This window comes from Podarcis erhardii, assembly GCF_964252035.2.
Source record: "Podarcis erhardii genome assembly, chromosome: 7".
Lineage (NCBI taxonomy): Eukaryota > Metazoa > Chordata > Lepidosauria > Squamata > Lacertidae > Podarcis > Podarcis erhardii.
In genome coordinates this window covers 82574650-82602289 of record NC_138511.1, presented here as the reverse complement: position 1 = coordinate 82602289, position 27640 = coordinate 82574650, and the positions used below count along the sequence as shown (strand labels likewise).

General features: G+C 43.5%; 1 protein-coding gene across 3 annotated transcripts; it reads right to left on the bottom strand.

Moving 5' to 3' along the window:
- Positions 1-28: 28 nt before the first annotated feature.
- On the bottom strand, positions 29-27640 carry CD79A (CD79a molecule). 3 transcript variants are annotated; one of them, XM_081869537.1, is made up of 5 exons: positions 27556-27640; positions 10847-11314; positions 5190-5308; positions 3489-3557; positions 29-1658 (listed from the first exon to the last, which is right to left on the bottom strand). In XM_081869537.1, the coding sequence occupies exons 1-5, from the start codon at positions 27575-27577 to the stop codon at positions 1536-1538; spliced, it is 801 nt and encodes a 266-aa protein (XP_081725663.1). In that variant the 5' UTR covers positions 27578-27640; the 3' UTR covers positions 29-1535. The 3 variants fall into 3 exon arrangements, with proteins under 3 accessions (XP_081725663.1, XP_081725661.1, XP_081725662.1); XM_081869535.1 differs by lacking the exon at positions 27556-27640 and adding an exon at positions 19750-19808; XM_081869536.1 differs by lacking the exon at positions 27556-27640 and adding an exon at positions 19750-19808 and having other exon boundaries at positions 3489-3554.

Below are 27640 nucleotides of genomic sequence, written 5' to 3'. Positions count from 1 at the left end.
ATAAATGAAACATGTTGTTTCAAAACAATCTCATTTCATAATAGTGAAACATTTATTTTATTAACATCCCAGATGACAAAACATGAAAAAATAAGGAAATTTAGTCTGTCATTAAATCGAAATAGGATTACAAACCGTCTCCCATGCTAGGGCTTGGATCAAGAGTATTATTGGGGTCAACTATCCATTTCCCTGGGCACTGCTTCGACTCACCCACCTTTGGCAATCTTCTGTAATGCACAACCAGAGCTTTGTATGTCATGGTAAGAAGAGAGGGTCAGCCTATTACTTTAGGGAAATAACCAAACACTGTGAAATGTCTGGGGTTTTTTTCATTGTCTCCATGAAAACTTAAAACTCATTGGTTCTTCTAATGGAGAGATACTCAACATAGTGTCCTCCATATGTTTTTGGACTAGAACTCCCATCAATCCAGCCAACAAAGACAACAGTAGGGGATAATGGGAGTTATAGGCCAAAACATCTGGAGAGTATCACATTGGTTAACCCTGTTACTTTTAGCCACAAGTCAGGCCCAAGTCTCATTAGCTCTCTCCAGCTTTCCTTTGGTATTTGAAGAAAGCCGGGGAGGTTCATAGTGCAATCTATCAAAAAAATTAAAACCCTACAATATTAACAATGTTACAACTTTTTCCTATACAAGAGTGGGAAAGCATACAAGTAGCAGATCTAAGATGAAGACAAATATAATATTGAAACAAAAGTTGCTTAGGTTTTTCACCCATGATATGATTTCAGCCTTTTCCTGGCTTCTACCAAAGCAAATGTTGGATAAGCTCTGTTTTTTATCCTATCTTGTGATTGAGGCAGTCTATGTACTATTTCTTTCTTGTTCATGTGTGTCTTGAAGCATTGTCCAATCAGCACCATATATAGCTGGATTTTGCTGCAAACCTATAGCCCAATTTCCTTCAGCATTCAACAATGGGGAAAAAATATACATTTGAACTGAACACAGTGAGCACGCTTCCAAATCAGCTGCACTATAAATAGGTCTCTCTTAAACCCAAATTTCAGAAAGGAAAGTAGGAGCAGGCACACATTCTAAATGAATTAATCCTATAAACTCAGTTGTGCACCATTTGGTGAATATCACTGACGTGTTCTTTACATCTTGGAACAAATTTTCCTAGAAAAAGGGAGGGAAGCATCTCTTCCCAACAAGACCAAGAATGGAAAAGTGACTAGGAAGATGTCAAGTGAAGATAAAGTTAGTACTTGTCAGAATATTTTGTCAGGAAAACGAAAATGCCAGGAAACCTGTGTTGTTTACCCTCCTGCCAAAACCAGAACTCTCACAAAGTAGAATCAATAAGTTCTTCTCAGCCTTCTTATTGTAAACCTGACATAGTTAAACAAGTGTGAGTATCCTGGAGACAGGAGAATATAGAATCCTTCCACCCCTGCCCTCAATTCTCCTCAGCAGGATGAAGTGAGGGAGAATATTCAGGATTCAAAATGGGCTGTTAATACTGTGTGCCTGGAAAGTGAATGCAAAGCAAAGTCATTTTCTATCACGGTTTCTCTGGCTTCTCCAGCTGCAGATCAATCACTTTCACGTTCCCTATGTCCTGGTAGGTGGCCTGCAGCCCCCGGGAAATGTCCTCGTACATGGAACAGTCATCCAGATTCAGTCCCTAGGAAGGGAAAACAAAAAAAAGGTCAATTTCTGAAAGATAAGTCTATAAGCATAAATACTAATACACTATTATTCTGAAGATGCATTGAGTTTTAGGGTGATAGCCAAGGTTAGTCTTATTCAGAGCAGACCCGTTAAAAACAATGGACATTACAAATTTCGGTGCATTCATTTCAAAGGGTCTGCTCTGTGGGATGTGACATCACTGTAGCAGTCAAATACAACATTTCCAGTTTGCCCAGAGTGGACTCACGGGGATGATGTTCCAGCCAGGAGGACTTCCTGTCACTAGGTATAACTTGATAAACCCTTTGGCTGCAACCCTAAACAAGTTTACAGTGGTGCCTCGCAAGACGAAAAGAATCCGTTCCGCAATTCTCTTCGTCTAGCGGTTTGTTCGTCTTGCGAAGCAAGCCCATTGACGGCTTAGCGGATTAGTGCTATTAGCGGCTTAGCGGCTTTTAGCGGCTAAGCAGATAAGTGGCTGAGTGGCTTAGAAAAAGGGGGGGAGGGAAAAAAACCCGCAGGAACTCACAAGACATTTTCGTCTTGCGAAGCAAGCCCATAGGAAATTCGTTTTGCGAAGCACCTCCAAAACGGAAAACCCTTTCGTCTAGCGGGTTTTCCGTCTTGCGAGGCATTCGTCTTGCGGGGCACCACTGTATTAGGAAGTAAATCCCACTAAGTAGGATATTGAGATTGAACTGAAGGGGGAGACGGCGCTCTTCTTTTTCCACAGGCCTCGCCACAGGAAATGAAGATTGGGTCTGGTTTTTTTAGGATAATGGCAAAACATACTTTCACAGTAACGTAATGAACTCATCTTGAGCAACAGGAAAATGTACATAAGCATATAAAATAAAATACATAAAAATAACAAATAGTAAAGCTTTTGACTACTTTCCTTCCTACTGGAATTAAAGCGTTCTCATTTTTTAATTCACCGATCTTTGGCAGGGATCCTCACTCCTAAATCTGTAGGCAGTGCCTATACTTTGGAACTCCCTGCCTATTGAGATCAAGCGCATGACTTCCCTGTACTCTTTTCAGCATCTGCTAAAAACATTCCTCTTTAGACAAGTCTGCCCAGAAGCTTAGAACTTTGAGGTGATTTACGGTAAATCTGTTTTAGCATTTTAACTTTTGTATGCTTTAAAGCAGGCTTCCGCAAACTCGACCCTCCAGATGTTTTGAGACTACAATTCCCACCATCCCTGACCACTGGTCCTGCTAGTTAGGGATCATGGGAGTCGTAGGCCAAAAAACATCTGGAGGGCTGAGTTTGAGGAAGCCTGCTTTAAAGTCAGGTTGTAATCCCCCCACCCCCCGTGATTTCACTGTTTTATCTCTTTGTAAACCGCTTTGAGGTTTTGTTTTGTTTTTACAATCAAGCGGTGTATATATTTTATGAAATAAAATATATCTATACAGTGGTACCTCTGGTATCCGTTCCAGAGGCCCGTTTGCAACATGAGCAGAACACAACCCACGCCTGCGTGGGTCGTGATTCGCTGCTTTTGCGCATGTGCATGACATTGTTTTGCACGTCTGTGCATGTGGCGAAACCCAGAAGTAACCCTTTCCGGTACTTCTGGGTCGCCGCGGGACGCAACCTGAAAACTCATTATGTTGCTGCACAATACTGGCTGGGCTTCCTATTTCCAGTATCATATGAATACACCATGGTGTCCGTCTCCTTCAGCTTTGGAATTTTCCCACATTCTGTTGTACAGAAGCATGGGCATAGCCAGGATTTTTCTTAACATTTTTATTTATGGGGGGGGGAGCAACTGCCAATCCCTTCCCCATGCCCAGTCTCCTGAATTACCTCATATATGTTCTCCTCTTCATAAGCCTTCTTCTTGGCTTGTAAAAGGCGCTCATTTTCCCATCTCTTCTGCAAAAAAAGAGAAGCAAAACACTATGAAATCAAGTGTGGTACACCAGGGTAGGCATCACTGGGCCTGCCAAAGCCTGCAGCCCAGTAGTGAGCCCAATGCCATTCTCTGGAGCTGCTCCTCAGTGATGCTGTCTGTTCACCTGCCCTCTAAGTGTGCAAACATAAGAATGAGATAATGGAGACATAGTCTCTATGTGCTTTTCCTCCAAGTGGCTGGGCTTCCTGGACTCCACCAAATTAGAGATGGTTCTCTGCTTAGCTGCATCAGTTTTCGGTGCATTTTACATGCTTTTAGGCCACAAACTCAGGCCACACACACACACCACACATTTAAAGCACTCTTCTGTCACTTTAACAGCCATGGCTTCTCCCAAAGACTCATGGGAACTGTAGTAAAGGGTGCCAAGAGCTGTTAGGAGACCCTTCACAGAGCTGCAATTCCCAACACTCTTAACAAACTACAGTTCCCAGGATTCTTTGAGGGAAGCCATGACTGATAAAATGGTACAATAATGGCTTTATTTTTTTATTTTATTTTTAAGTATGTTGTGGATATAACCCTAAACCAGTTTAACTGTCCTTCCCCCATTCACAGTTGGGATTCTCTGAGGAAGTGAGAGGTGAGTTATAGCGAATTGTTGATTACCACTTCTTGCTAAATGACAATTTCTAGTATTGAGAGGCTCATAATCTTGGTAGCCATTTACTGCTTAGATTTCATAGGTTCTCAATACGTTGGTCACAGTTAATGGTAACTAACGAGTTGATCACAGAAGAGCATAACAATTAAATCAATTTTAGTTTAAGGGCCATTTCATACAAACAAAAACTGGTCCTCAGCTGATCAGCACATGATAAAACTGAACACATGTTACGACATTCTGTCTGGCCATATGGAAAAGTAGTTGCATGAACTTTCTGTCATGCATGATTGGGGTGCATAGGTGAAAACCTACATTCTGGGTAGCTGTGTGTGACAGAGAAATAAAGAGGCCATTTCACCAAATGCCCAGCTGTAATTCAGACAGCATTTGTAGATGGACAATTCTAGCTTATGTGAACTAGTCTTCAGTTAGCTGTGTAGATAAAACAACACGTCTCAGATAAGTACCAGGGGCCAGGACATGGTCTAAAGGTGCATGACACAGCCATCTTGTTCTTGTCAGTCCCTGGATGGGAACCTACCTGAGACCCTTCTGTGTGCTTCCTTAAGTTTCATGACAGCGGAGAAGTGGGATATCGATGTGATAAACATGTCACACAAGCCTTTTACTAAAGGAACACAGCAAAAAGCATTTTGTATTTCAGAGCCATCCACTTATTGTTCTCAGATGATACCCTTGGTACTTTGCTATAACTGGCCCATGTGATTCCAGTGAACTGCCATTTGGGGGAAAACTCTTGTACTGTATTAGGCGATGATCTAGATGCTGTGCCTGTTGCTGGTGTACATGCTGATAAAAGGACAGTTTGCCTCTTTGGGGTAGCAATCTCCTTTTTAAAAATAGAAAAAAAGCAGAACAAGATCTGGTGACTGGAAACTGTAGGCTGACAGATTCATTATGCACCATGCTCTCCCTGTCTGTCACTATGCGTACAAAGAATAGTCAGAGGGAAATAACAGCTCACCCTGAAGAGCAAAAAAAGACCAGGACCAATGGCACAGATGAGTAGCAGGAAACCCTCAGCTGTGATGATCTTATTTTTGACACCTTCTGTCATGTTCAGGAAAGAGGCTGGTCGAGGCCCTAGAAGACAGCAAGCAGGAGAGTGTTTGATCCAGAAACCCCACAGCATCCTTAACTATTTTATCACTCTCTTGCAATCCCAGGTAAAACTACAAGTACACAAAGAAAAATAGGCACCCCAGGTATTATTGCATTAAGTGTCTTTGTTTGTAGTGATTTACTCTGCCTGCCCTGCCACGGGCGGCGCTGTGGGTTAAACCACAGAGCCTAGAGCTTGTCAATCAGAAGGTCAGCGGTTCGAATCCCCGCGAACCTAGCAGTTCGAAAGCATGAAGTGCAAGTAGATAAATAGGTACCACTCTGGCAGGCAGGTAAATGGTGTTTCTGTGTGCTGCTCTGGTTCACCAAAAGTGGCTTCATCATGCTGGCCACATGACCCGGAAGCTGTACGCCGGCTCCCTCGGCCAATAAAGCGAGATGAGCGCCGCAACCCCAGAGTCATCCGCGACTGCACCTAATGGTCAGGGGTCCCTTTACCTTTACCTTACTCTGCCTGCCCTGTCACCTCTGCCACTGGCAGAGAAGCAGCACTGGCACTAGCACCAATTTTGGGCAAGTACTCGCTATGAAATTCGCACCGATGCCAGTGCTGCTTCTCCACAATGGTTCTGTTTGTACATTGCAGTGCCAAACCTACTCTCTGGATTTCTCCTTAAGATAAAAATTTTGGTGGGGGCTTCTGTGCCCCTTCACACATTCTGCAGAAAACATTTCCCCATTCTGAAGCTTCAGGTTAAATGTTGTGTTGTGCGGGCTGACAATACGTCATTTCACAGGCCAGTGGCAATTTCAGAAAGGAAATGAAAGTTCTTATTGACAAAACAAGGTTGTGGAGCATATTTACAAAAACCCTGATCAAGATACGGTCTGGCAGAAGTATGAATTCTGCTCTGACTTATAACTCACTGGGTGTTTGGGAGCAACGCTAATTGTAACACGTAGTTTACTTCTCAATGAAACCTACCTAACAAAGTTGTTGAAATGATAAAATATGGTTGGGACTCCTTAGAAGAAGACAGAAAGATAAACAATATCAATATTCTCATAACCCAGAACTCACCTGTATCAGTCCTATTCCCTCTGAGCTTCTACCTGGCACTACTCTAGCTACATTCCCATCTCTCTGGAAGAACCATTAACTTTAAGAATTCAATGCAGGAATCCTGTATAGATATTACCAGCCTGGCTTAAGTCTCTAGAAAATCCCCAGTCTGAAAAATGAAGCTGCTTCACTATAACCCATGAGTACAGCTACTCAGAGCACACCCACTGAAATTAATGGGGATGACTAACTTAGGTCCATTAATTTCACTGAGACTATTCTGTGTAGAACTTAGTTAAATACAACCTCAAGTTCTTTTCCTTCTACATCTGGCACCAGGTATATATCTATTTAACCAAGTGGTAACTTTGCAAGTGGTTAACTTGTATTCCCCCTGCCAGGTGATCAGGAAAATCTAAACACATCAAAGCAGAAATCTGGGGAAGCAGGGAAATAATCATATTGTCTTCACCATTTGGCAGGCTACAGCAGAGAGTGGAAGAGAAAAAATGCACCTCTCTGAATTCTGCAATGTCGTTCCCCAGCCAAGCAATGTTTTAAAAATGCATCTACTAAGATAACGTGCACATAAGAATGCTTGTATAATGACAAAGATGCAGTATACTCCGGAAAATTACTTTGCAAAAATGGGAAAAACCACACATAAAGTGTGTATATTGGAAGAAAGTTGCACCAAAACACTGGTGAAATTCATGAGGCCTTTTTCTAAAATGTGGAAATGGGGAGGGCAGAACTTAAAGACTAGAAAAAATAAGAAACTGAAACTTAAATTGGCCCATGCCTGGTGTTGAGAAGCTATCAAGTGTCACCTGGCAGCAGCTGTTTAATCAGAAGGTAGAAGAGAAGACTCCATCAACACAGCTGAGAGACTGGCATTTATTTCTTGGTTTCTCCTCTCTTTGAAGTTTTCTACCACAGCAGGAACTAAGAACTCCTGTCTTGAGTTCTAGTTTCCTCCTCCTGCCTCATCCATTTGTCTTTTGTGTCATCATTCTTGACGCCTCCCTTTCCATGGAGGTGCAGGTTGCAGCAACAGCCAAGGCGACATTTTCCCAACTTCGCCATATCAAGCAGTTGGTCCCTTACCTTTCCCACCCTGACCTGGCCACAGTGATCCATGCGACGGTCACCTCCAGGCTTGACTACTGTAACTCATTCTACGCGGGGCTGCCCTTGAAACTGTCCCAGAAACTCCAGCAGGTGCAGAATGCTGCAGCGAGGCTCCTCATGGGGTCTCTGCCATGGGAGCATATTTACCCAGTGCTTTACCAGTAGCACTGACTCCCAGTGGAGTATCAGGTCAGGTTTAAGGTGCTGGCTTTGACCTTTAAAGCCCTATGTGGCCCAGGACCCTCGTACTTACAGGACCGCCTCTCCTGGTATGTCCCGCAGAGGACCCTAAGGTCCATGAATAATAATAGTTTAGAGGTCCCAGGCCCTAAGGAAGTTAGACTATCCTCCACCAGGGCCAGGGCCTTTTCAGTGATGGCTCCAACCTGGTGGAATGCTTTGTCCCACGAGACTAGAACCCTGCAGGATTTGATCTCCTTCCGCAGGGCCTGTAAGACAGAGCTATTCCACCCGGCCTTCAATTTGAATTAGCCTGATCCTCTATTCCCTTTTCCCTTTTCTCTTCTATGAAGAAACCCTTTCTGGGACCCCACATTAAAAATTTTCCCTGGCCTCCTTGCTGGCCCTAGTAGGACCAACTTGGCCAGTTAGCCCTGGTGGTCATTTGATGTCTACTGATTGGGGTTTTTTTCCTCCTTCCCAAAATGACCTGACCCCTGAATTTTAGAATTTTATTGATATCGATGCTGCATTTTTATGTTGTATTTTATGCTATTTTAAAGTTGCATTTTAATCAATGTTTTATATTTGCTGTTCTCTGCCCTGAGCCTGGTTTTTAAACCGGGAAGGGCAGGGTATAAATAAAAAATTTTATTATTATTATTAATAATAATCTAAATTATAACCCTGAGGGCAGGAGCTGTCTTGTTTCTATTGCTCTCGAAGCCTTTTCCATCCGAATGCTTGCACACATTGGACACCCAACATAGAAAATTACCACCTGGTAAAATGATGACCAGCATTTAATCTGCCATCACTTACAGGGGAAAGGGGGTACCTCCCTAACATTGTAACAACCACAACCTGTTGTTTTGCTGGCTCTAGACCACTGGTTTTCAACTGATGGGTTGAGACCAGATCAGAGATGGACCGTGGCGGCAACGCCATACAAATACATGGTAAAAAAAATAAAAAAATAAGAAATGGGTCCCCAAATGTCTGTTTGACTTAAAGGTGGGCCTTGAAGTCTGCTGCTCTACCAGGGTTTCCCAAATTTGGATCTCCATGTGCTATAGGGCTACAACTCCCATCATCCCTATCTAGCAGGGCACGTGGTCAGGGGTGATGGGAATTGTAGTCCAAAAACAGCCGGAGACCCAAGTTTGGGAAACCCTGGTGTAGACAATGGGGAACAGCTGTAGCTAAGTGTAGGATATCTGCCTCTCTGGCATTTCCTTTAGGGCTGAGTTAGACTCCCTGCCTAATTAAAACCTTGCAGCTGACTCTGCCAGTTTGCCAGCACCATTGTCCTCCTCTTCAACCTGGTTATGTCTTTCTGGACTGTCTGATCTTAAGCTTCTGATATTTTCCAGATGGTGATTTGAAGGAAGGTGGTCAGGAAATGGCCAAAGAACAATATAATACAAGATCAGATTTGAAACTTATTTTGGGTGGGGGGAGGGGGGAAAGGGATATGCCAAGAAACTTCTCGTATCTGATGCGTTCTAGCAAACATATCAATTCATCATCTCCTAACCACCCCTTTTCCCTTCAACTCTCTGAAATCTAGGTGCTGAAGGATTTTTGAAGGACAGTATTAAGATGTATAGCTATTGAACACAGCAAATTATAGTTTTCGCTACTTCCTCAAGACTCTTATCAGCAAGACTTAATTTTTTCATTTTTAAAAAGACCACCCCACTAGTACTAATATTAATACCAATACTAATAATTTATGTATACCCCACCTTTTTCCCTGATAGGACTCAAGGTAGCTCTCAAAGAAATATCTCTCAACTCAAGGCTGCAATCTTACGTAATTCAGAGGAAACTCATTGAACACAGTGGTCCTTATGCCCAAGTCGCTATTCTCAGGTTTCAATAGTAAGATTTGTTTTATTTATCTAGTTTCCATAGTCCTATTATTTCACCATGGAGCTCTGAGCTGAGTATGCAGGGGCTGTCTCTCATTTTATCCTCACATCTACAAGTTAGATTACGCTGAGACTTGCCAGAAGAAGTTAACACTCAGCAGGGTATTGAAACCCCAGTCCAAATCTTGCATCGCCAATGGTTTTCCAAGTGTCAGGATTCAGAATCAGATATAAAACAACATTTCAAGGCCAATGTTGAAAATTAAACATAAAACAACAGTGAACATCCTGAGATATTTCTGATTTACAGACTGTATTTATTTGAGATCTATAATAAGATTTTTTAACATATATTTTTGCAAAGTAGCTCCTAGAAAAGTTTTAGAGTTTGGTCATCTTATACTCTCTTCTGATATGCATTGGCCAATTACAAATTATTTTTCCTAAGGCAATTTTTTAAAAAACAAACAAACCCCAAACTAACAAGTAAATGTAACTTCTGATGCAGCTTATACACCCTTCCCTCAGCTTGCCTGCTGACCCCAAGACAGTGTGTGTGTGTGTGTGTGTGTGTGTGGAAATCCCATTGGCACCAATGGGCACTTTCCCCTTAAGTCTAATTGTTGCCCATTTTTGGTGGTGGTGGGGGAGCGATTTTGTTTAGGATCACAGAATACAGGGAGTTATCTCTGCTTTTTCCAACCACAGTTCCAATGAGAATTGCACCCCCCAAAGGCATGGCAATAAGCATTGTGTGGATGGGTGGGGGGGTTCTCTCACTAACTACTAAGCCTAATTGCCACACAAGGGGAGGTGTGTGAGTATTTTTGGTCATGATTAAGTGTGGCATTGTTAAGTTGTGGGTGAACATATCAGACGACACAGCGATTCTTCAAACAGCTCTTGTTTATTCACAGGCCAGAACAGAACTGAAGGGTTCAGCCAACCTGCTTATATAGAGCTCCACTACAATGCAACAGTAACAACTTTCTGTAACTATCCAATCACTGAACGTCACTTTCAATTCCTTATTTGCATATGTGGACCTGAGTGAAAACTATCTACAGTATCCCCCTGCTGGCCCAGGGTGAGAACTTCAGTACATAACAGCCAATAATATTAAAAATAATGATGATGATGATGATGATGATGATATATTATTTATACCCCGCCCATCTGGTTGAGTTTCCCCAGCCACTCTGGGTGGTTCCCAATCGAGTGTTAAAAATAATACAGCATACCCACAGACTTACCCACCCCAGCTTTACAGATACCACCCCAACCCTATGGAATCACAAGGTTCATACTCACTCCGGACCCAGAGGTACGTGCCACAAGACTGGCGTTGGCTGGCCGATGGAGCAGACACACAGCAATAGTACATGGCTGTGTCTTCCCTTTGGACTGAATAGAAGCTGAGCGTTGACAACCCTTGAGAAATGTCTTCCGTGATCTTCCGGCTGTCAGACTCATTGACAGCAAAGCTTTCACTGCAGTTGGAGGAGCAAGTCTTTTTCCAAATGACTTTGGCCCCACTGGGGGCCTTGAACTTGCACTCTAGAGTGGCAGAAGACCCTTCAGTGGTTATGTAAGAGGGGCGTCCAGGCTCCACTGTCATGGACACATAGCCCACTGGTGTAGGCAGGGGGGCTGTTTGGGGGCGTTTTTTCTCAGTCGTAGGGGAAAGAGTGGCTTCTGTTGTTCCAGAGCTGCTGACATTTAGTGTGTCTGATGGTGAAATGGACTTGCCGACTGTGGTCTGGTTCCCACAAGCATTACCTGGAGAAGAGAGAAGGGAGAAGTTTTGATGTCTATAAGCTGTAGAAAGAGCCATCTTCTTTTCTTTCTTTTTATGTGGAAATCTCCTTTTGTTTTATTTAGGGCAGTGGTTTTCAACCAGTGTGCTATGGTACCTTGGGCATAGCTGTCAACTTACAGATTTGAACATAAGGGACCAGCAGCCTTGAAAATAAGGGACCAGCAGCCAAAATAAGGGACCTGCAGCCTCACCTGTTCCAGGCACTCCAGTCTTCCTGTCCTCCTGCAGTCTGGTCAAACTCATGCTGGTAGCTTCAAGAACACTGTCCAACCAACTTTGTAACCAGAGGTTCAACTGAATAGAATCTGAATCACATGCACCACAAGGCCTATGCAGCCTCAACTTAAGATGGCTCCCCAGCCTGGCTTAGCACTGCAAAGTTTGCAGCAGCACGTGCAACAAAATGGCATCCAGCATTCAAAACCCCCCTCAGCTTGCATTAACTAGCCACACACAAGGCATGCAAGCTCCACCCCGCAGTCGTTCTTAGACTTCTTATTGGGTGAACAACACAGCCAAGCAACACGGTTGGAGCCTCCCTCCTCCCTGGGAGGGAGGGAGAGGAGCTGCTTCCTTTGAAATTTAAGGGACATCATTTAAGGGACATCCATCAATAAGGGACAGCAGCGGGACATGGCACTGGAATAAGGGACTGTCCCTTCAAATAAGGGACACTTGACAGCTATGACCTTGGGTCAGGTGTGTCATGGGCAATGCTGGCCTCCATCCCCCTTCCTTCCTTCCCTCCCTCCCTCCCTCGTCTGAAATATTTTAGAAGTTTTAAAAGCCTGGGATATTTATCTTTTTAGAGTCTTTGCATAGCACCTAAAGGATGCCAGCATCGGTATCAACTGAAGAAAGAGTTCCACAAATGGGCTGTCACTATCAAAAATGCTCTCACTCCATTTACTATTATTTTTTATTAAAATTTGTGTACCGGCCTTTTATCCACAGATCTCTGGGATTTCTTCTATGAAGACAGAAGAGCACAGATGAGGGCGTAAACAGATGTTGTTAACGTATGGGCAGATACTGAAGTCATAAGTCAAAAAGGATTTTATTAGGTGAGTAGCAGTGGCTTGAAATGAGTTTGCAAACAGAACAGAAGAGATCTAGTTCCAACATTCCTTAAGCCATAGAAGGGAGCCATATTCTCAGGCCTACTTATTTAAAATACAACACAGTGGTGCATCTGGGAATTCATTCTCTCTTTCCAACATCTTTGAAGACTTAGCTACAAGTGGGGTTGGAAATATGGCAAGAGACCATCAGGTCATCAAACATTTGGGTTACCCTCCTCCTGCCCCAAGACAGAGAAAATGAGAATGTGTGCACACACTTTAATTTTCCATGGGGCCTGGGTAAAGGTCTGATCTAGTAGAATTAAATTTGCTAATAATAACAATAGCTGGACCATAAAGAAGGCTGATTGCCAAAGAATTGATCATTTTGAATTATGGTGCTAGAGGAGACTCTTGAGATTCCCATGGACTGCAAGAAGATCAAACCTATCCATTCTGAAGGAAATCAGCCCTGAGTGCTCACTGGAAGGACAGATCCTGAAGCTGAGGCTCCAATACTTTGGCCACCTCATGAGAAGAGAAGACTCCCTGGAAAAGACCCTGATGCTGGGAAAGATGGAGGGCACAAGGAGAAGGGAGGACGAGATGGTTGGACAGTGTTCTCGAAGCTACCAGCATGAGTTTGACCAAACTGGGGGAGGCAGTGGAAGACAGGAGTGCCTGGCGTGCTCTGGTCCAGGGGGTCACGAAGAGTCGGACATGACTAAACAACAACATGGGGAAAGGGGGTATCCTAACGACTCTCAGCACCCTTAACAAACAATAGCTCCCAGAATTCTTTGGGAGGAAGCCATGATTGTTTAAAGGAGACCCGCTGTTCCGTTCACAGAGCTACAATGTTTGCAACGGTTTATAGTCAATACCTCTTTTTTTAAAAAAATGTTTTTTATTAGGAATTTCAACAAAACATTTTGTCATATAACATATCATCCTTGATATGTGCTCTGGTGTGCGTGCTCTGGTCCATGGGGTCACATGGATATGACTAAAGGAGTTGGATATGACTAAAGGACTAAACAACAACAATAGTAGTAATAATAATAATATATTACTTGTTGCTCCAGCCACCTTAGTTGTGGTACCCCACCCAACATTCCATTAAATTAAAGCTTACGCTGCACAGTAAAAATCTCAGATCTGCTTGTTGTCACCATGAAAACATTGATCCTGATGAATCCTCTTTACTTTTACATAGGATGTCGACAAAACCACAAACCAATCATAGAATACATCTGCGGACACAGTGCTGACCTGGAACCAGGCCAGGAGTGAAGGACCTTTTGGCCCACCAGATGCTTGTTGGACTCCAACTCCCATCAGCCCCTGCAAGCATGGCCAATGGTCAGGGATGATGGGAGTTGTGGTCTAGTGGCAGCAGGGATGGCCAAAGGTTCCCCAGCCCTGACCTAGACAAACCAGTGTTTGGGCTCGGAGTAAGGCAGTTTCTAGCTGCTAGCTTCTAACAGTCTTGGTTAAATGGTTGCATTTACATGCCCCCATAAGTCATGGTTTATTTTTATTGATTGATGGAGATGGGTACCTACCTCTCACTACAGAGGGCATCCCATAAATGGGGAACCACCACTGAAAAGATCCTGCCACAAGTTGATTGTGAACCTACAGTGTGTTCAGGTAAATGCAGCCGTAGGACCAGAACTAAGAGACACACATATTTCCAGCATAAGTGGGGGGCTTGTAAAAAAGAGTTCCGGTTTTGGACTGTGATCTTTTCAGAAATTACTAAAATAACTGGACAGCAGTCATTAGTCCTGTTAAACATGTTTCAGAACAATGGGGATTGTCACTTAAAACCTCGAATTGGCTATCTTCTTGCAGCCAGCTGTTTCTCAGTATTGGAAGGACCTCCTAAAGGATGCTGTGTTAGCTAACTGGTATAGGTAAGGTAAAGGTAAAGGACCCCTGGATGGTTAAGTCCAGTCAAAGGTGACTATGGGGTTGAGGCGCTCATCTTGCTTTCAGGCCGAGGGAGCCTGCTTTTGTCCACAGACAGCTTTCCGAGTCATGTGGCCAACATGACTAAACCACTTCTGGCGCAATGGAACACCGTGATGGAAACCAGAGTGCACGGAAACGCCGTTTACCTTCACACCGCAGCGGTACCTATTTATATACTTGCACTGGCGTGCTTTTGAACTGCTAAGTTGGCAGGAGCTGGGACAGAGCAACAGGAGCTCACTTCGTCCCGGAGATTCGAACTGCCAACCTTCTGATCAGCAAACCCAAGTGGCTCAGTTATAAGATGGATTGGTGGAAAAATTGATTTAAAATCTATGTTTGGCTAAAGGAATGAAATGTAAAGATCCATTTGAGTCAGATTGACACTGTTTTGTTTCTTATGCAAGCAAAGGTGGACTACAAAGACATATCCCAGCAGCATACAAAACTTTACGGTTGCTTTGAACATTATGGGCTTGAATTTGGGTACTTCTTGATGGGTTGTACTGACCAGTTAATGTTTTTGTTTTGTTTTGTTTATATTACTTTAGACTCCGCTTGTCTCCTGTATGAGATGAGGAATGGATTGTTCTGTACAGTACTTTTAAAACAATGTTGATAATAGGAAAAAGAAAAAAGAAAAAAGAAAATAACTGCTAAGGGCTGGTTTCAGTGTATCTGAAGAAGTGTGCATGCACATGAAAGCTTATACGCAGAACAAACTTAGTTTGTCTCTAAGGTGCTACTGGAGATAGATAGATAGATGATAGATGATAGATAGATAGATAGATAGATAGATAGATAGAAAGATAGAAAGATGAAAGATAGATATTGTGTCAGATCAACACGGCTACCTACCTGATGCTAAGGGCTGTCATTGAATCATTATGAGTTTGTATAGAATTTACTCATTTTTGCCTTATTTATATGGGATTGCATTTATGATTGTAATGTTTGCTAATTTTTAATTATTATCATTATCATTATCATCATCATCTTTATCATCATTATTATTATTATGAGCTGATTTGAGCTCAACATTGTTACCAGAAAAGCGGAATACACATGTTAATACAATCTTTAATTTAATTGTGGTTACGTGAAGGACACCATGTAAAATCTATTATAATTTTAGCAGATCAGACTTTTGCCCGGACGTCGTGGAAAAGCAGAGAATGGCCTGTCACTGACAGGAAAATGCCCCCTGTGTTTTTACAGAAGCCTAGATATTTAGCAGGCGACCATTTTCCTGATGTGAAGTGGTCACCTGCTGAATTTCTTGCATGGCATCCAAGCTCCTGGGTTTGTTATGAACAAAAATGGGGGGGGGGAGCACTCCACCACCGACCCCCATTTTGAATTGCCATTCCAGTAACAAGCTGTGTAATTTTCTCTCCCCTGTTCCTTCTCTTTCACTGAACCACATCTCCACTTTATGATGACACCCCCTCCCCGGCCATCTCTCAAGGGGTACCAGGCTAGTTTTAGTTCCCTTTTCCTGCCCCTGTTGACAGGAAACAGAAGATAAGTTTTTTATTTTATTTTCAAAAAGGGAACTTTGCAGGTAAGTGGGCCTTGTAGGGTGGGGTGGAACCTAACATGACAGGCTCTTCCTCTCCTGGGGATCATTCTAAAATAGGCTGTGGTTACCTCTGGGTCTAGCAGAGTCTGACAAAAATGGGCAGGAGGTTAGTAGGACAGGTAAGTATACAAAAAGCTGCTAGCCCACGAAAAGGAGCTAGGAACACACACGTATCCTCCAACAGTACCCTGATGAAAATAGGGAAAGCAGAGACATCACCTTGCCAACAAAGGTCCGTATAGTTAAAGCTATGGTTTTCCCAGTAGTGATGTATGGAAGTGAGAGCTGGACCATAAAGAAGGCTGATCACCAAAGAATTGATGCTTTTGAATTATGGTGCTGGAGGAGACTCTTGAGAGTCCCATGGACTGCAAGAAGATCAATCCTATCCATTCTGAAGGAAATCAGCCCTGAGTGCTCACTGGAAGGACAGATCCTGAAGCTGAGGCTCCAATACTTTGGCTACCTCATGAGAAGAGAAGATTCCCTGGAAAAGATCCTGATGTTGGGAAAGATGGAGGGCACAAGGAGAAGGGGACAACAAAGGACAAGATGGTTGGACAGTGTTCTCGAAGCTACCATCATGAGTTTGATCAAACTGCGGGAGGCAGTGGAAGACAGGAGTGCCTGGCGTGCTCTGGTCCATGGGGTCACGAAGAGTCGGACACGACTAAACGACTAAACAACAACAACAAGGAAAAGCGGGACATTCCAGGATCAAGTAAGAAAATGGGGTGGCTTCTGTAAATCCAGGACTACCCCCTGAAAAATAGGAACAGTTGGAGGGTCTGTATACATTGAAAGCACTATTGTACCACAGTCATTGGCTCCCCACAATGAATTCTGGGATCTGCAGTTTCTGAAGGGTGATGGGAATTGTTAGGAGGCCCCTAGTCCTCTCACAGAGCTACAGTTCTGAGAATTGTAGATCTGGGAGGGGAATGGCACCCTTATCTCATGACAACTCCCATAATTCTTTGGGGGAAGCCATGACTGTTGAAGAAGAAGAAGAAGAAGAAGAAGAAGAAGAAGAAGAGGAGGAGTAGTTTGGATTTGATATCCCGCTTTATCACTACCCGAAGGAGTCTCAAAGCGGCTAACATTCCCCTTTCCCTTCCTCCCCTACAACAAACACTCTGTGAGGTGAGTAGGGCTGAGAGACTTCAGAGAAGTGTGACTGGCTCAAGGTCACCCAGCAGCTGCATGTGGAGGAGCGGGGAAGCGAACCTGGTTCACCAGATTAAAGGTCCACCACTCTTAACCACCACACCACACTGGCTCTTCAAGTGGTATCACAGTGCTTTCAATGTCTCGTGTGAATGGGGTCAGACCATTGGTATATGTAGCTTAGTTTTGTCTCACACCAGGTGTGGGGAACCTTTGGCTATTCGCTGTGCTGGCTGGGGATGATGGGCATTGAGATTCAGTAACACCTGGAAGACTCCAGACTTCTGGTTTGCAATTACAGGCAGTGGCTCTCGAGGATTTGAGACAGGGGCTCTCTCTCTTGGACAGCTTCTAAAAGAGGATTGGACAGGGAGAAGGCTGTCTACAGCTAGCAACCTAGATGGCTATGCCTTGCCTCCACTGTTGAATGCAGTATACTTTGGAAAACCCCATTCTGGAATCTGTAGAAAAGGGAGTGTGTTGTCTGGCTCAAGTCTCACTTATAGGCTTCCCATGGGCAGCTGGTTGGCGATTGCATAGTTGTCAAGGTTTCCCTTTTTTAAGGGAAATTCCCTTATTCCGAATAGGATTCCTCACAAGAAAAGGGAAAAGTTGACAGCTATGCGATTGTGAGAACAGGATGCTAGCAGACACACTATTGGCGTGACCCAGCCGGCTCTACTTACCCACTTACCTAGGAGCAAGCCCCATTGAACTTAATAGGGCTTACCGATGAGTAGGCATGCATAAGATTGGAAGTTATTCATTTCCCCACCCCATCTACTTTAATTTGAGCCTACTTGACCCCGATGGTGGTACAAGACAATTGAACAATGGATCCCTTTATTGATGGAAAATACCACAAGTGACACTGGTGAATATACCAAAAGTCAGTTGATTAAAAGCATTTCAAAACAAAGAACCATCATCCTATTCCATGAATAAGGGCCCCTCTATCCTAAGAAAACATGGTAGGTTATAGTTAAGGTTGTCAGCTGACTCAAACGTATTTTGCTGGTTGCTCATCTTTTAAGGTTTTCTTTAATTAATTTTTTAATTAAGAAATTGTCCAGTAGCACCTTAGAGACCAACTAAGTTTGTTCTGGATATAAGCTTTCATGTGCATGCAGACCCAGAACAACTTAGTTGGTTTCTAAGGTGCTACTGGACAATTTTTTTTTTTTTATTTCGACTGCGTCAGACCAACATGACTACCTACCTAAATTTTTAATCTTTAAATTTAATTTATTTTTAAATTTACAGCCTCACTACTAAAATTGGCCTCCGATGAAAGTTTGCTCTGTAACCTATGGCACCATCAGGTTCAAGGCAGGGCCTTTTCAGTGGTGGTTTGCCATTTGAGGAGTGACCTCTCTGGTAAGGTACATTTCTCTCCCTTATTATTAACATCTGAGACTGATTTTAAAACATTCCTCTTCGCCTAGGGTTGTTGTTGTTGTTTTGGTGAAGTATTTTTTATTGCTTTTAAACAAAAGCAGAAAATCATTGCAGGCAATGGGAAGTGTAAAAACATTATGAGTTCACCCAGATATTTGATGGCTGAAAGGGACTGTTCCCAGCAACCCTGGAAATTATTAGCTGTGATTGTTTTGAAATGTTTTTGGATGTTCTTAAGGTGCTTAGGTATAATTAACGTTTATGAATGCTTTTCTTTATTTTATTTTAAAAAGCATTATTGTCTTCCACCTTGGATTCCTTTGGAAGGGCGGGATAGACATTTTTTTTTTAAAAAATGCCTCTTCTAAATTCAGTCACAGAGCTCACATTTTATGCCGCAACTCTATACCCCACAGCTAGCCAATGTGGTTGCCTCCAGATGATGTTGGACATTTAACGGCCAGGGACCCTAAACATCTATATGGCTGCCTATCCCTGCTATACACAGCTAATGAACTCAATGGGGCTTCTGAGTAGGGATGGGGGGGATTAAATTCAATTTGCACTTGAAGGCAAACCTACCTAATTCACACTTTCAGAAACAATATGCAAACCGAAACAGCCGGCCTTCAAAATTCACACCTCTCCGAATGTTGCAGTGCAGCTCTGCAGCTAAGCAATATGTACAAAAATGCATGCAAAATGTGCATAAAAATGCACATATTACTGAAAATAACATGTAAAATGCATTATCTTTGTGAAAATAGCTTTGCAAAAAATGTGTATATGAGGCAAAATTGCCTACAAAAATACGTACGCTGGGAGAAATTCGCACTAAAACCTCATGAACTTTCTCATGGGGCCTGGTGAATTTTCATGTAGAACTGAACTGAAGACAGGAAAAAATGAGAAACAAAACTGCCCATCTCTGCTTCTGAGTAAAACATGCAGAAGGATGCACCGTCTAATCCTTCAGAATTACAGATACCTTTAGTGCCCGTGACCTCTGCTTTGAACCTGGCACAAATGAATCAGGTGATTTTCCTGCACCCCTGGCAAGGAGGAACACAATTCACCTGTCAAACTGCTGCATATCAGACTGCTACCAAAGCCCTGTCCTTGCCATTGCCCTCCCTATGCCAGCCCAGTTCCACAGATCTCCAAACCTGTTAAGAACCGCCAGCCCAAAAGGTCTCCAGCGAGTGCTTACCTGTAAAGAGACCAAGTAGAACCAGGAAATACAGCTGATTCGGACCACCTTTCATCCTGCTATTTTTATCACTTCCTCGGAGCTACTTGTTCTTAGACCTGCATACGACTTGCGGCTGAGTCTGACGGACTTGGCGTTGTTTTTGCTCGCAGGCTTATTTTCCCCAACCCACTTTTCAGCAGACACCAGGAGATGCGGCTGGTTGCTTCGTAGCTCCACCCAACTAAACTTATGAGGGCTTCCCTCCCTCCCCCTTTTATTTTCTGGCTGTGCACTGAAGCTTCGGTTTTCACTAGAAATGTATTTTTAATTCGGAGGGTGTAGCAGAGTGTCTTGTGATTCTGAGGAGAGCAGAGGCGATGGTTTATTGGTGCCCCTCTGCTTCTGTAAGGGCATCAGAACAAAAGAAGAACAAATCTAACTGGGGTTGCATTGGATTGTAGGATCTGTAACAAAAAAGAAATGTATTGGCACATGTGGTGGTCATGTAAACATGTACAGTGGTACCTTGGGTTACATACGCTTCAGGTTACAGACTCCGCTAACCCAGAAATAGTACCTCGGGTTAAGAACTTTGCTTCAGGCTGAGAACAGAAAATGTGTGGCGGCAGCGGCGGACCTCCAGAACGAATTAAGTACATAACCAGAGGTAACACTGTACAGTCATACCTCGGGTTACAGACACTTTGGGTTGTGCGATTTCGGGTTGCGCACCATTCTGAACCTGGAAGTACTGGAACGGGTTACTCCAGGTTTCGGCACTTGCGCATGTGCAGAAGCACCGAATCGCAACCCGCATGTGTGCTGATGCGCGGGTTGCGAACGTGCCTCCTGCACAGAGTATGTTCGCAACCTGAGCATCCACTATACATAAATCTTGGGAAGAGGCAATGAGGGATATTTCCGAACAACAGGTGTACACCAGTGCCTTTATACCACAGATCGTGCCTTTTATCAATTTTTGATACGTCAAATACAGACTGCTTATAATTTTTCTGTTAGTAGCTGCTTGAAGGAGCCCACAAGTTTTAGTTTAAATATTCTGTTTAATAAAGGAATGTTTATCCTTCTTCCTGAAAAAATTGACTCATAAATTACAGATATCTTAGGGGCAGCTAAACCTATGGACTTTGCTGCCATTTGTTATTTATATGACAAGTATATTATGACTGGTAAGTCTCGATGAAATATAGCCTTATCTGGTATTCATTTGTTTAATATCAGGACAGTTTTTGTTTTAATATCTAATTTATTGTGTACCCTCTTGGGCATATACTTTATGTGTCAATGGCTTGTGAACCCAGGTGTGTTTTTTTGGTCTTGTATAGTTTTTGGTTTCTCCCTTGCTGTTATTTTGTTGTACTTTCTATCTCTTCCTGGACTGTTATTTTAATTTCATGGTAAAGTTTTGACTTTTTTTAATGACATCTACATTCTTGTATACTAGAGCAGTGGTACCCAAGCTATGGTCCACAGACCGCCAATCCTCCATGAGCTTCAGGCAGATGGCACGTCCATTGTACTGAATATTCATATTGACTTTTAATTATATTTCTATTGCTGCTTTTGTGCTTTCTGTTGTATTTTGCCACATAACAATATGAATACTATAAAACTCAAATTTTAATACAATAAATACAGTATGTAAGGAAAAAACAAAGCAATACGGATATAATTACCGTATTTTTTGCCCTATAGGGCGCACTTTTCCCCCTCCAAAAATGAAGGGGAAATGTGTGTGCGTCCTGTGGGGTGAATGCAGGCTTTCGCTGAAGCCTGGAGAGCGAGGGGGGTCGGTGCGCACTGACCCCTCTCGCTCTCCAGGCTTCAGGAAGCATCTAGCACACTACATTATTACAGCTACAGCAGGAAGAAATATCATTAAGCCTTAGCAGTTTTCAAGTAGTCCAGGGGAGGGCGGGGGGAAGCTTGGGAACCCCTGGGTTAGAGGCAAGACACAGAGGCTGGGCTCTTTTTGTAAGCTGAAATATGAAACACAGCACTTCTAGTAATCTATGCTAGCAACAATTTTAAAGGGCACACCCCAAAGAGACAAAATAGAAACCAGAATTTACCTGTTTAAAGGGAAACAGCGGAAGCCATATTCATGGCAGCTGCAAAACTAAATAATCAGCAGCCTGCCTGTTTTAATTTGTTTCCAATCTCCGCCTGCTAAAATTCCTAAAAATACATCAGACAAGAGAGCTACATCAGGGTTCCTTCCAACTCTACAATTCTATGATTCTATGACAAAGTTAGCTCCATTAATTTCAATGGGACTAATCTATGTAAAGCTTAGTTTGACACAACCTATAGGAATTATCCCCTCACCGCCACCACGACTACACAAAATAACTTTCCCTTGTACAACTGCCCATACAGATCGTTCTTTTGTATCAGCAGTAGGAAGCCTTAGGCTTATCATGCCAACCTGACTGGCCCACAAGACCAATTTGGTGTCAGGTGTAGGGCAGGTAAGAAGAAGAAGAAGAAGAAGAGGAGGAGGAGGAGGAGGAGGAGGAGGAGGAGGAGTTTGGATTTGATATCCTGCTTTATCACTACCCAAAGGGTTCCCCAGATTATGAGTCTACCACTCTTAACACCACACTGGTAAAGGCAGGGCTCTGCTGAAAAGGAGTTTTCAGACAATGCTGTTCAGTTGAGTTCTGGGAATCAGTTGACTCTCAGATCCTGCAAAGTGCCACGCACAGGGCTTTGTGAACTTCGACAATCAGCTGGCTGTTGTGGCTTGCGGGATACAGTGCCCGGGGCTTTGAGAGACCCAATGATAAGCTGATGTTTGCCACTTTCTGAGTTGCGCCTTTGGCCTGCTTGGTTTGATTTCAAGCAGCACAGATAAAAATAGATCTTCTGATGTCAGCATGATGCCAGGTAATTGACAGGTGGGTGGCTCACCGTGTTAACAATTTGGCTGTCAGATGAATCCACTCCCCCCCACCCCCACCCCCCTTGCCAACTCTAGCAACACTTGAAAAATTTGCAGGCCTGATAAGTATATTTGAATGTGAAGTTCAAGGTTCCCTTTTTCCTCCTCTAGCCTTTGCCACACATTTCGTCTCCTTTCTGTAGATAGGGGTGTGCGTGTGGTAAAATAATGCAAATACCATGCAAACGACTAAACTAGGTCACTAAATTCATCTTGTCAGAAGAACAAGGGGGAGGGGAGGGGAGGGTACCTACGACTGCAACATGGCAAGAAGCAGCAAAAGGAGTCCTTGTGTATCACCATGGAAGGTCAGAGCTAGCAAACAGAGGCAAGGGACCAAAACCCAGGAATGGCATTTCTGGGTGGAACATTGCTCAGGGCATATGGCATGACCCCTGAGGATGAATCACAAAGCAATAGGTTACATCCAACTCACTGCAGCCCCACACTAAAACTGATAGAGCTAACTGAGCCGCGTTCATCAGTTTCAGTGTGTCTGCTCTGAACAGTGCCGGCACCAGGTGTCTGAATCTTCTACAAAAATGGAAAGAAAGTACAGTGGTACCTTGGGTTACATATGCTTCAGGTTACATACGCTTCAGGTTACAGACTCCGATAACCCAGAAATAGTACCTCAGGTTAAAAATTTTGCTTCAGGATGAGAACGGAAATCGTGCTCCAGCGGCGCGGCGGAGGCCCCATTAGCTAAAGTGGTGCTTCAGGTTAAGAACAGTTTCAGGTTAAGAACAAACCTCTGGAATTAATTAAGTACTTAACCCAAGGTACCACTGTACAGTGGTACCTTGGTTTAAGAACAGCTTAGTTTATGAACAACTTGGATTAAGAACACAGCAAACCTGGAAGTAGGTGTTTTGGTTTGTGAACTCTGCCTTGGAAAGTTCCCGCTGCTATGGGAAAGTTGCCTTGGTTTAAGAACGGACTTCTGGAACGGATTAAGTTCGTAAACCGAGGTACCACTGTATTATGAAATAGGTTGTCATGTCCAGGCCAGAGATAAGAATGAAAGAAAAGAGCCTTGATTGATCAAACCGCTGTTCTCACAGCAGCCAACCAGATACCCATGTAAAACCTGAATTCAAGAAGTGTTTCCCAGCAACTGGTATTAAGACGTATATTGCCTCTTGTCTGACAATGGAGATAAAATTTAAGCCATCATGGCTGGCGGTTTCAGAAACCCTGCAACAATGACAATCTGAGCAGTGGCTCCTTTTGAAACTTGAAAGATCTTTTCTTCCTACATATCTTATATCCTAGTCCGAGTCTCTGGAGCTGGCAACTTTCTGTAAAAGATGCTCTCAAATTTAAAGGTTGCGTTGGTGAAACTACAGTGAATGTTGCTGTGATTGCTTCCTTGAGATCTTAAAGAACTACTTGGAAGTTTAAGGTTTAACTGGGCTGCCTGTGCAATTTTGAAGATTTAACTGTAATCTACTATTTAGATTTAGTAATAATAATTGTATTATTTATACCCCACCCATCTGGCTTCTTACAGTACATATAAAAAATTGTAAAAAATCTGACACAAAAATATTCCCGATACAGGGCTGCCTTCAGATGTCTTCTAAAAGTCAGATAGTTGTTTATTTCCTTGACATCTGAAGGGAAGGCGTCCCACAGGGCAGGTGCCACTACCGTGAAGGCCCTCTGCCTGGTTCCCTGTAACCTCACTTCTCACAGTGAGGGAACCGCCAGAAGGCCCTTGGAGCTGGACCTCAGTGTCCAGGATGGACAATGGAGATGCTCCTTCAGGTATACTGGGCTGAGGCCATTTAGGGCCTTAGACGTCAGCACCAACACTTTGAATTATTCTCAGAAATGTACTGGGAGCCAACGTAGGTCTTTCAGGACCGGTGTTATATGGTCTCAGCAGCCACTCCTAGTCACCAGTCCAGCTGCTGCTTTCTGGATTAGTTGTAGTTTCCGGGTCACCTTCAAAGGTAGCCCCACGTAGAGTGCATTGCAGTAGTCTAAGCGGGAGATAACCAGAGCATGCACCACTCTGGCAAGACAGTCTGCGGGCTGGTAGGGTCTCAGCCTGCGTACCAGGTGGAGTTGTCAGGCAGACAGTTGCTTTTAATCTGGGCAACTGGACCTGTGATCCTAAACGGATTTCTGTACAAACCAATTTTGCTTTGACTATCCAAGAGGGATATAAAATATCTGAAGGGCTGTCACATGGAAGATTTGAGCAAGCTTTATTTTCTGCTGCTCCAGAGGGAAGGACCCACACCAGTGGATTCAAATTACAACCAAGGGGATTCAGACCAAACTTTAGGAAGAACTTTCTGTGGGTACGAGCTGTTGACAGCGGAAAACTTAGAAGGTGGTGGGCTCTCCTTCCTTGGAGGTTTTTAAACACAGGTTGAATGGCTGTCTGTGAGAGATTCTTTAGCTGTGATTTCTGCATTGCAGGGGGTTGGGTTAGATGACCTTTGGGATCCCCTCCAATTCTACAAGTATATGATTTGAGGGTTTAGGATGAAACTTGATCAGACTGTGTAATGTCCACATTTCACCAGCAGAGGGAACCCACTACTACTAAAACTGTATTCTGCACAATAGACCACCCTATCTATGGTTAAATCTCACACTTTATTGCAACAAAAGCATATCTTATCAGAATGCTCAGGAAGATGAGCCCTATAACAAACGAAAAAAGTATTCCACCATCGCCTGCCAGGAAAATTGCCCACACCACTATTTATGGCTTTTAAAATATCTTTTCACTCTCTTCCACATGTGATTCAACATCTCTTGAAATAACAGAGAAAGATAAAGAAATCCAACACCATCTGAAAAAGAAGACCTAAAGTTTCAAACTGATACACAACACTTTGAATTTACATTCAATTCACAACACACTATGGCCAAAATAAGTTGATTCTTTGTTTTTAAACATGAGAGGTAGCAATCAACATTTGGGCACAAATATATTTTCACAGAATGGTTTTAGATACTGCTTTGTGTATGTGGCAGAGCTCACATCATTTCTGAGCCAGACTGACTAAATGTATAAATAACTGGGTAAAATAGCAGGGCGGCATTGGCCACATGGGAATGGAAAAGATTATATAAAAATGGGTTTTTAATTGTTTTGTGGAATCAGCAGTGCAAAAGTTTGGCCACTTTGGATGTGGACAGTTGGAAGAAGCCAGCTGGCAAATGGATTACAATTCAGAGAAGACTTTAGCAGCAGAAATCTATAGAGGCAATTAATGTCCACTAACCTTACACCACCCCCACTATTTTTGCTTGTTACAGGATCTCCAGCCCAGATCCTGTGTATGTTTGTGTGCGAGAGTATGTCCCAAACTCTCACTTTACTATGCCTCTGAATACAAGTTGCTGCTATTTTCCTCACTTCCTGATTCTGGGCTTCTTGTTGACCGCTGTGGAAACAGAATGCTGGGCTTGATAAACTTTCATCTGATCCAGGATGGCTCCTCTTACGTTTTTCAGTAGCATAGTGCCTCTGAATCCAGCTGTTAATGGTGAACAGCAGCTAATAGACTTCTCTAACATCACTGAACCTAGACAGCATCTTAAAAAACAGAGACATCACCTTGCCAACAAAGGTCCGTATAGTTAAAGCTACGGTTTTCCCATTAGTGATGTATGGAAGTGAGAGCTGGACAATAAAGAAGGCTGATCGCCGAAGAATTGATGCTTTTTTTTTCGAAAAAGAAAAAGAAAAAAAAAAGAAAAGAAAAGAAAAGGGCTTTCTCCTTTCTTTCATGTGAATTTGGAAGATTCAACTTTAAATTTGAACTGAATCGGCTTCCCCCACGTGCCATAAATACAATCCTAATCTAATAATTTAAGAAAAGGTGGCTGGACTGGATCAGGCCAGTGGCCCATGTAGTCCAGTATCCTGTTCTCACAGTGGCTACATAGATTTACTCAGAAGTAACTCCCACAGTGTTCAATAGGCTGCGATAAGTATGCGCAGGATTGCAGCCCTCATTTATAAGCCTAATAGCAGAGCCTGGGTCTTCATTTTCCTTTACAACAGCACCAGTTCTGGCATATGACTGCTGAAATCAATGGGCTTTAGGTGTGTTTAGGATTGCAAATCTGCTTCTCAGCAAACATGGAGACATTTCTGCTGACAGCACTTCCTGGTGAGCAAGTGGGGGGGGGGTCCCCTCCCCAGCTACTTCCCCTACCTTTCTTCCAAGGACCTCAAAGTGGCATACGTGGTTCTGCCCCCCCCCTATTTTATTCTCACAACGACCCTGTGAGGTAGGTGAGGCTGAGAAACAATGACTGAATCCAAGGTCACCCAGAGAGCTTCATGGCTGAATGAGAATTTGAACCCTGTTCTCCCATATCCTAGCCCAACACTCCTACCACTATGCCACACTGCCTTCATACTTAACCCCGCTGTTTTATTGACGCTATTATGAAATTGTATGGTCGTTTTTTTAGAGGTATTCTTGTTTCCTTTGCTGTGAGTCGCTTTGGGCATGGTTCTTTCCTTGGAAAGGCGGCGTACAAACGATGACGATGCAATCCTACAACATGTTGAAACAAATCCCGTCGAGTCCAGGTAAGTGGCTTTAGGATTGCGCAGCCAATGTCCCGCCGAGCTGAACGGAGCTTGCTTTTCGGTGCACGTGCTCAGGATCCCGCTTGCGCGGTTTCGATGCTCCACTGTCTATATAACTGATTGGGTCTACTTCTGAGTGAACACGGGTGGGCTAGAGGTCTGTTTCGATTTCCTTATGCGGCCATCGCAGCCCGAGAAACAGGTGAGAATCGCGTTCGTCCCCCTGCCTTGCAGCCTCCGACCCTTCCCCCAGCGCGTTCACACGTGCATCCACCCGACCCCCGTCTACCTGCAAGCTGCGCGCGCGGCATTCCAGCACAAAGAGGCCAGCCGGCGTCGGAAGAGGAGGAGGCGCCGCCGAGAAAGCCAGAAAG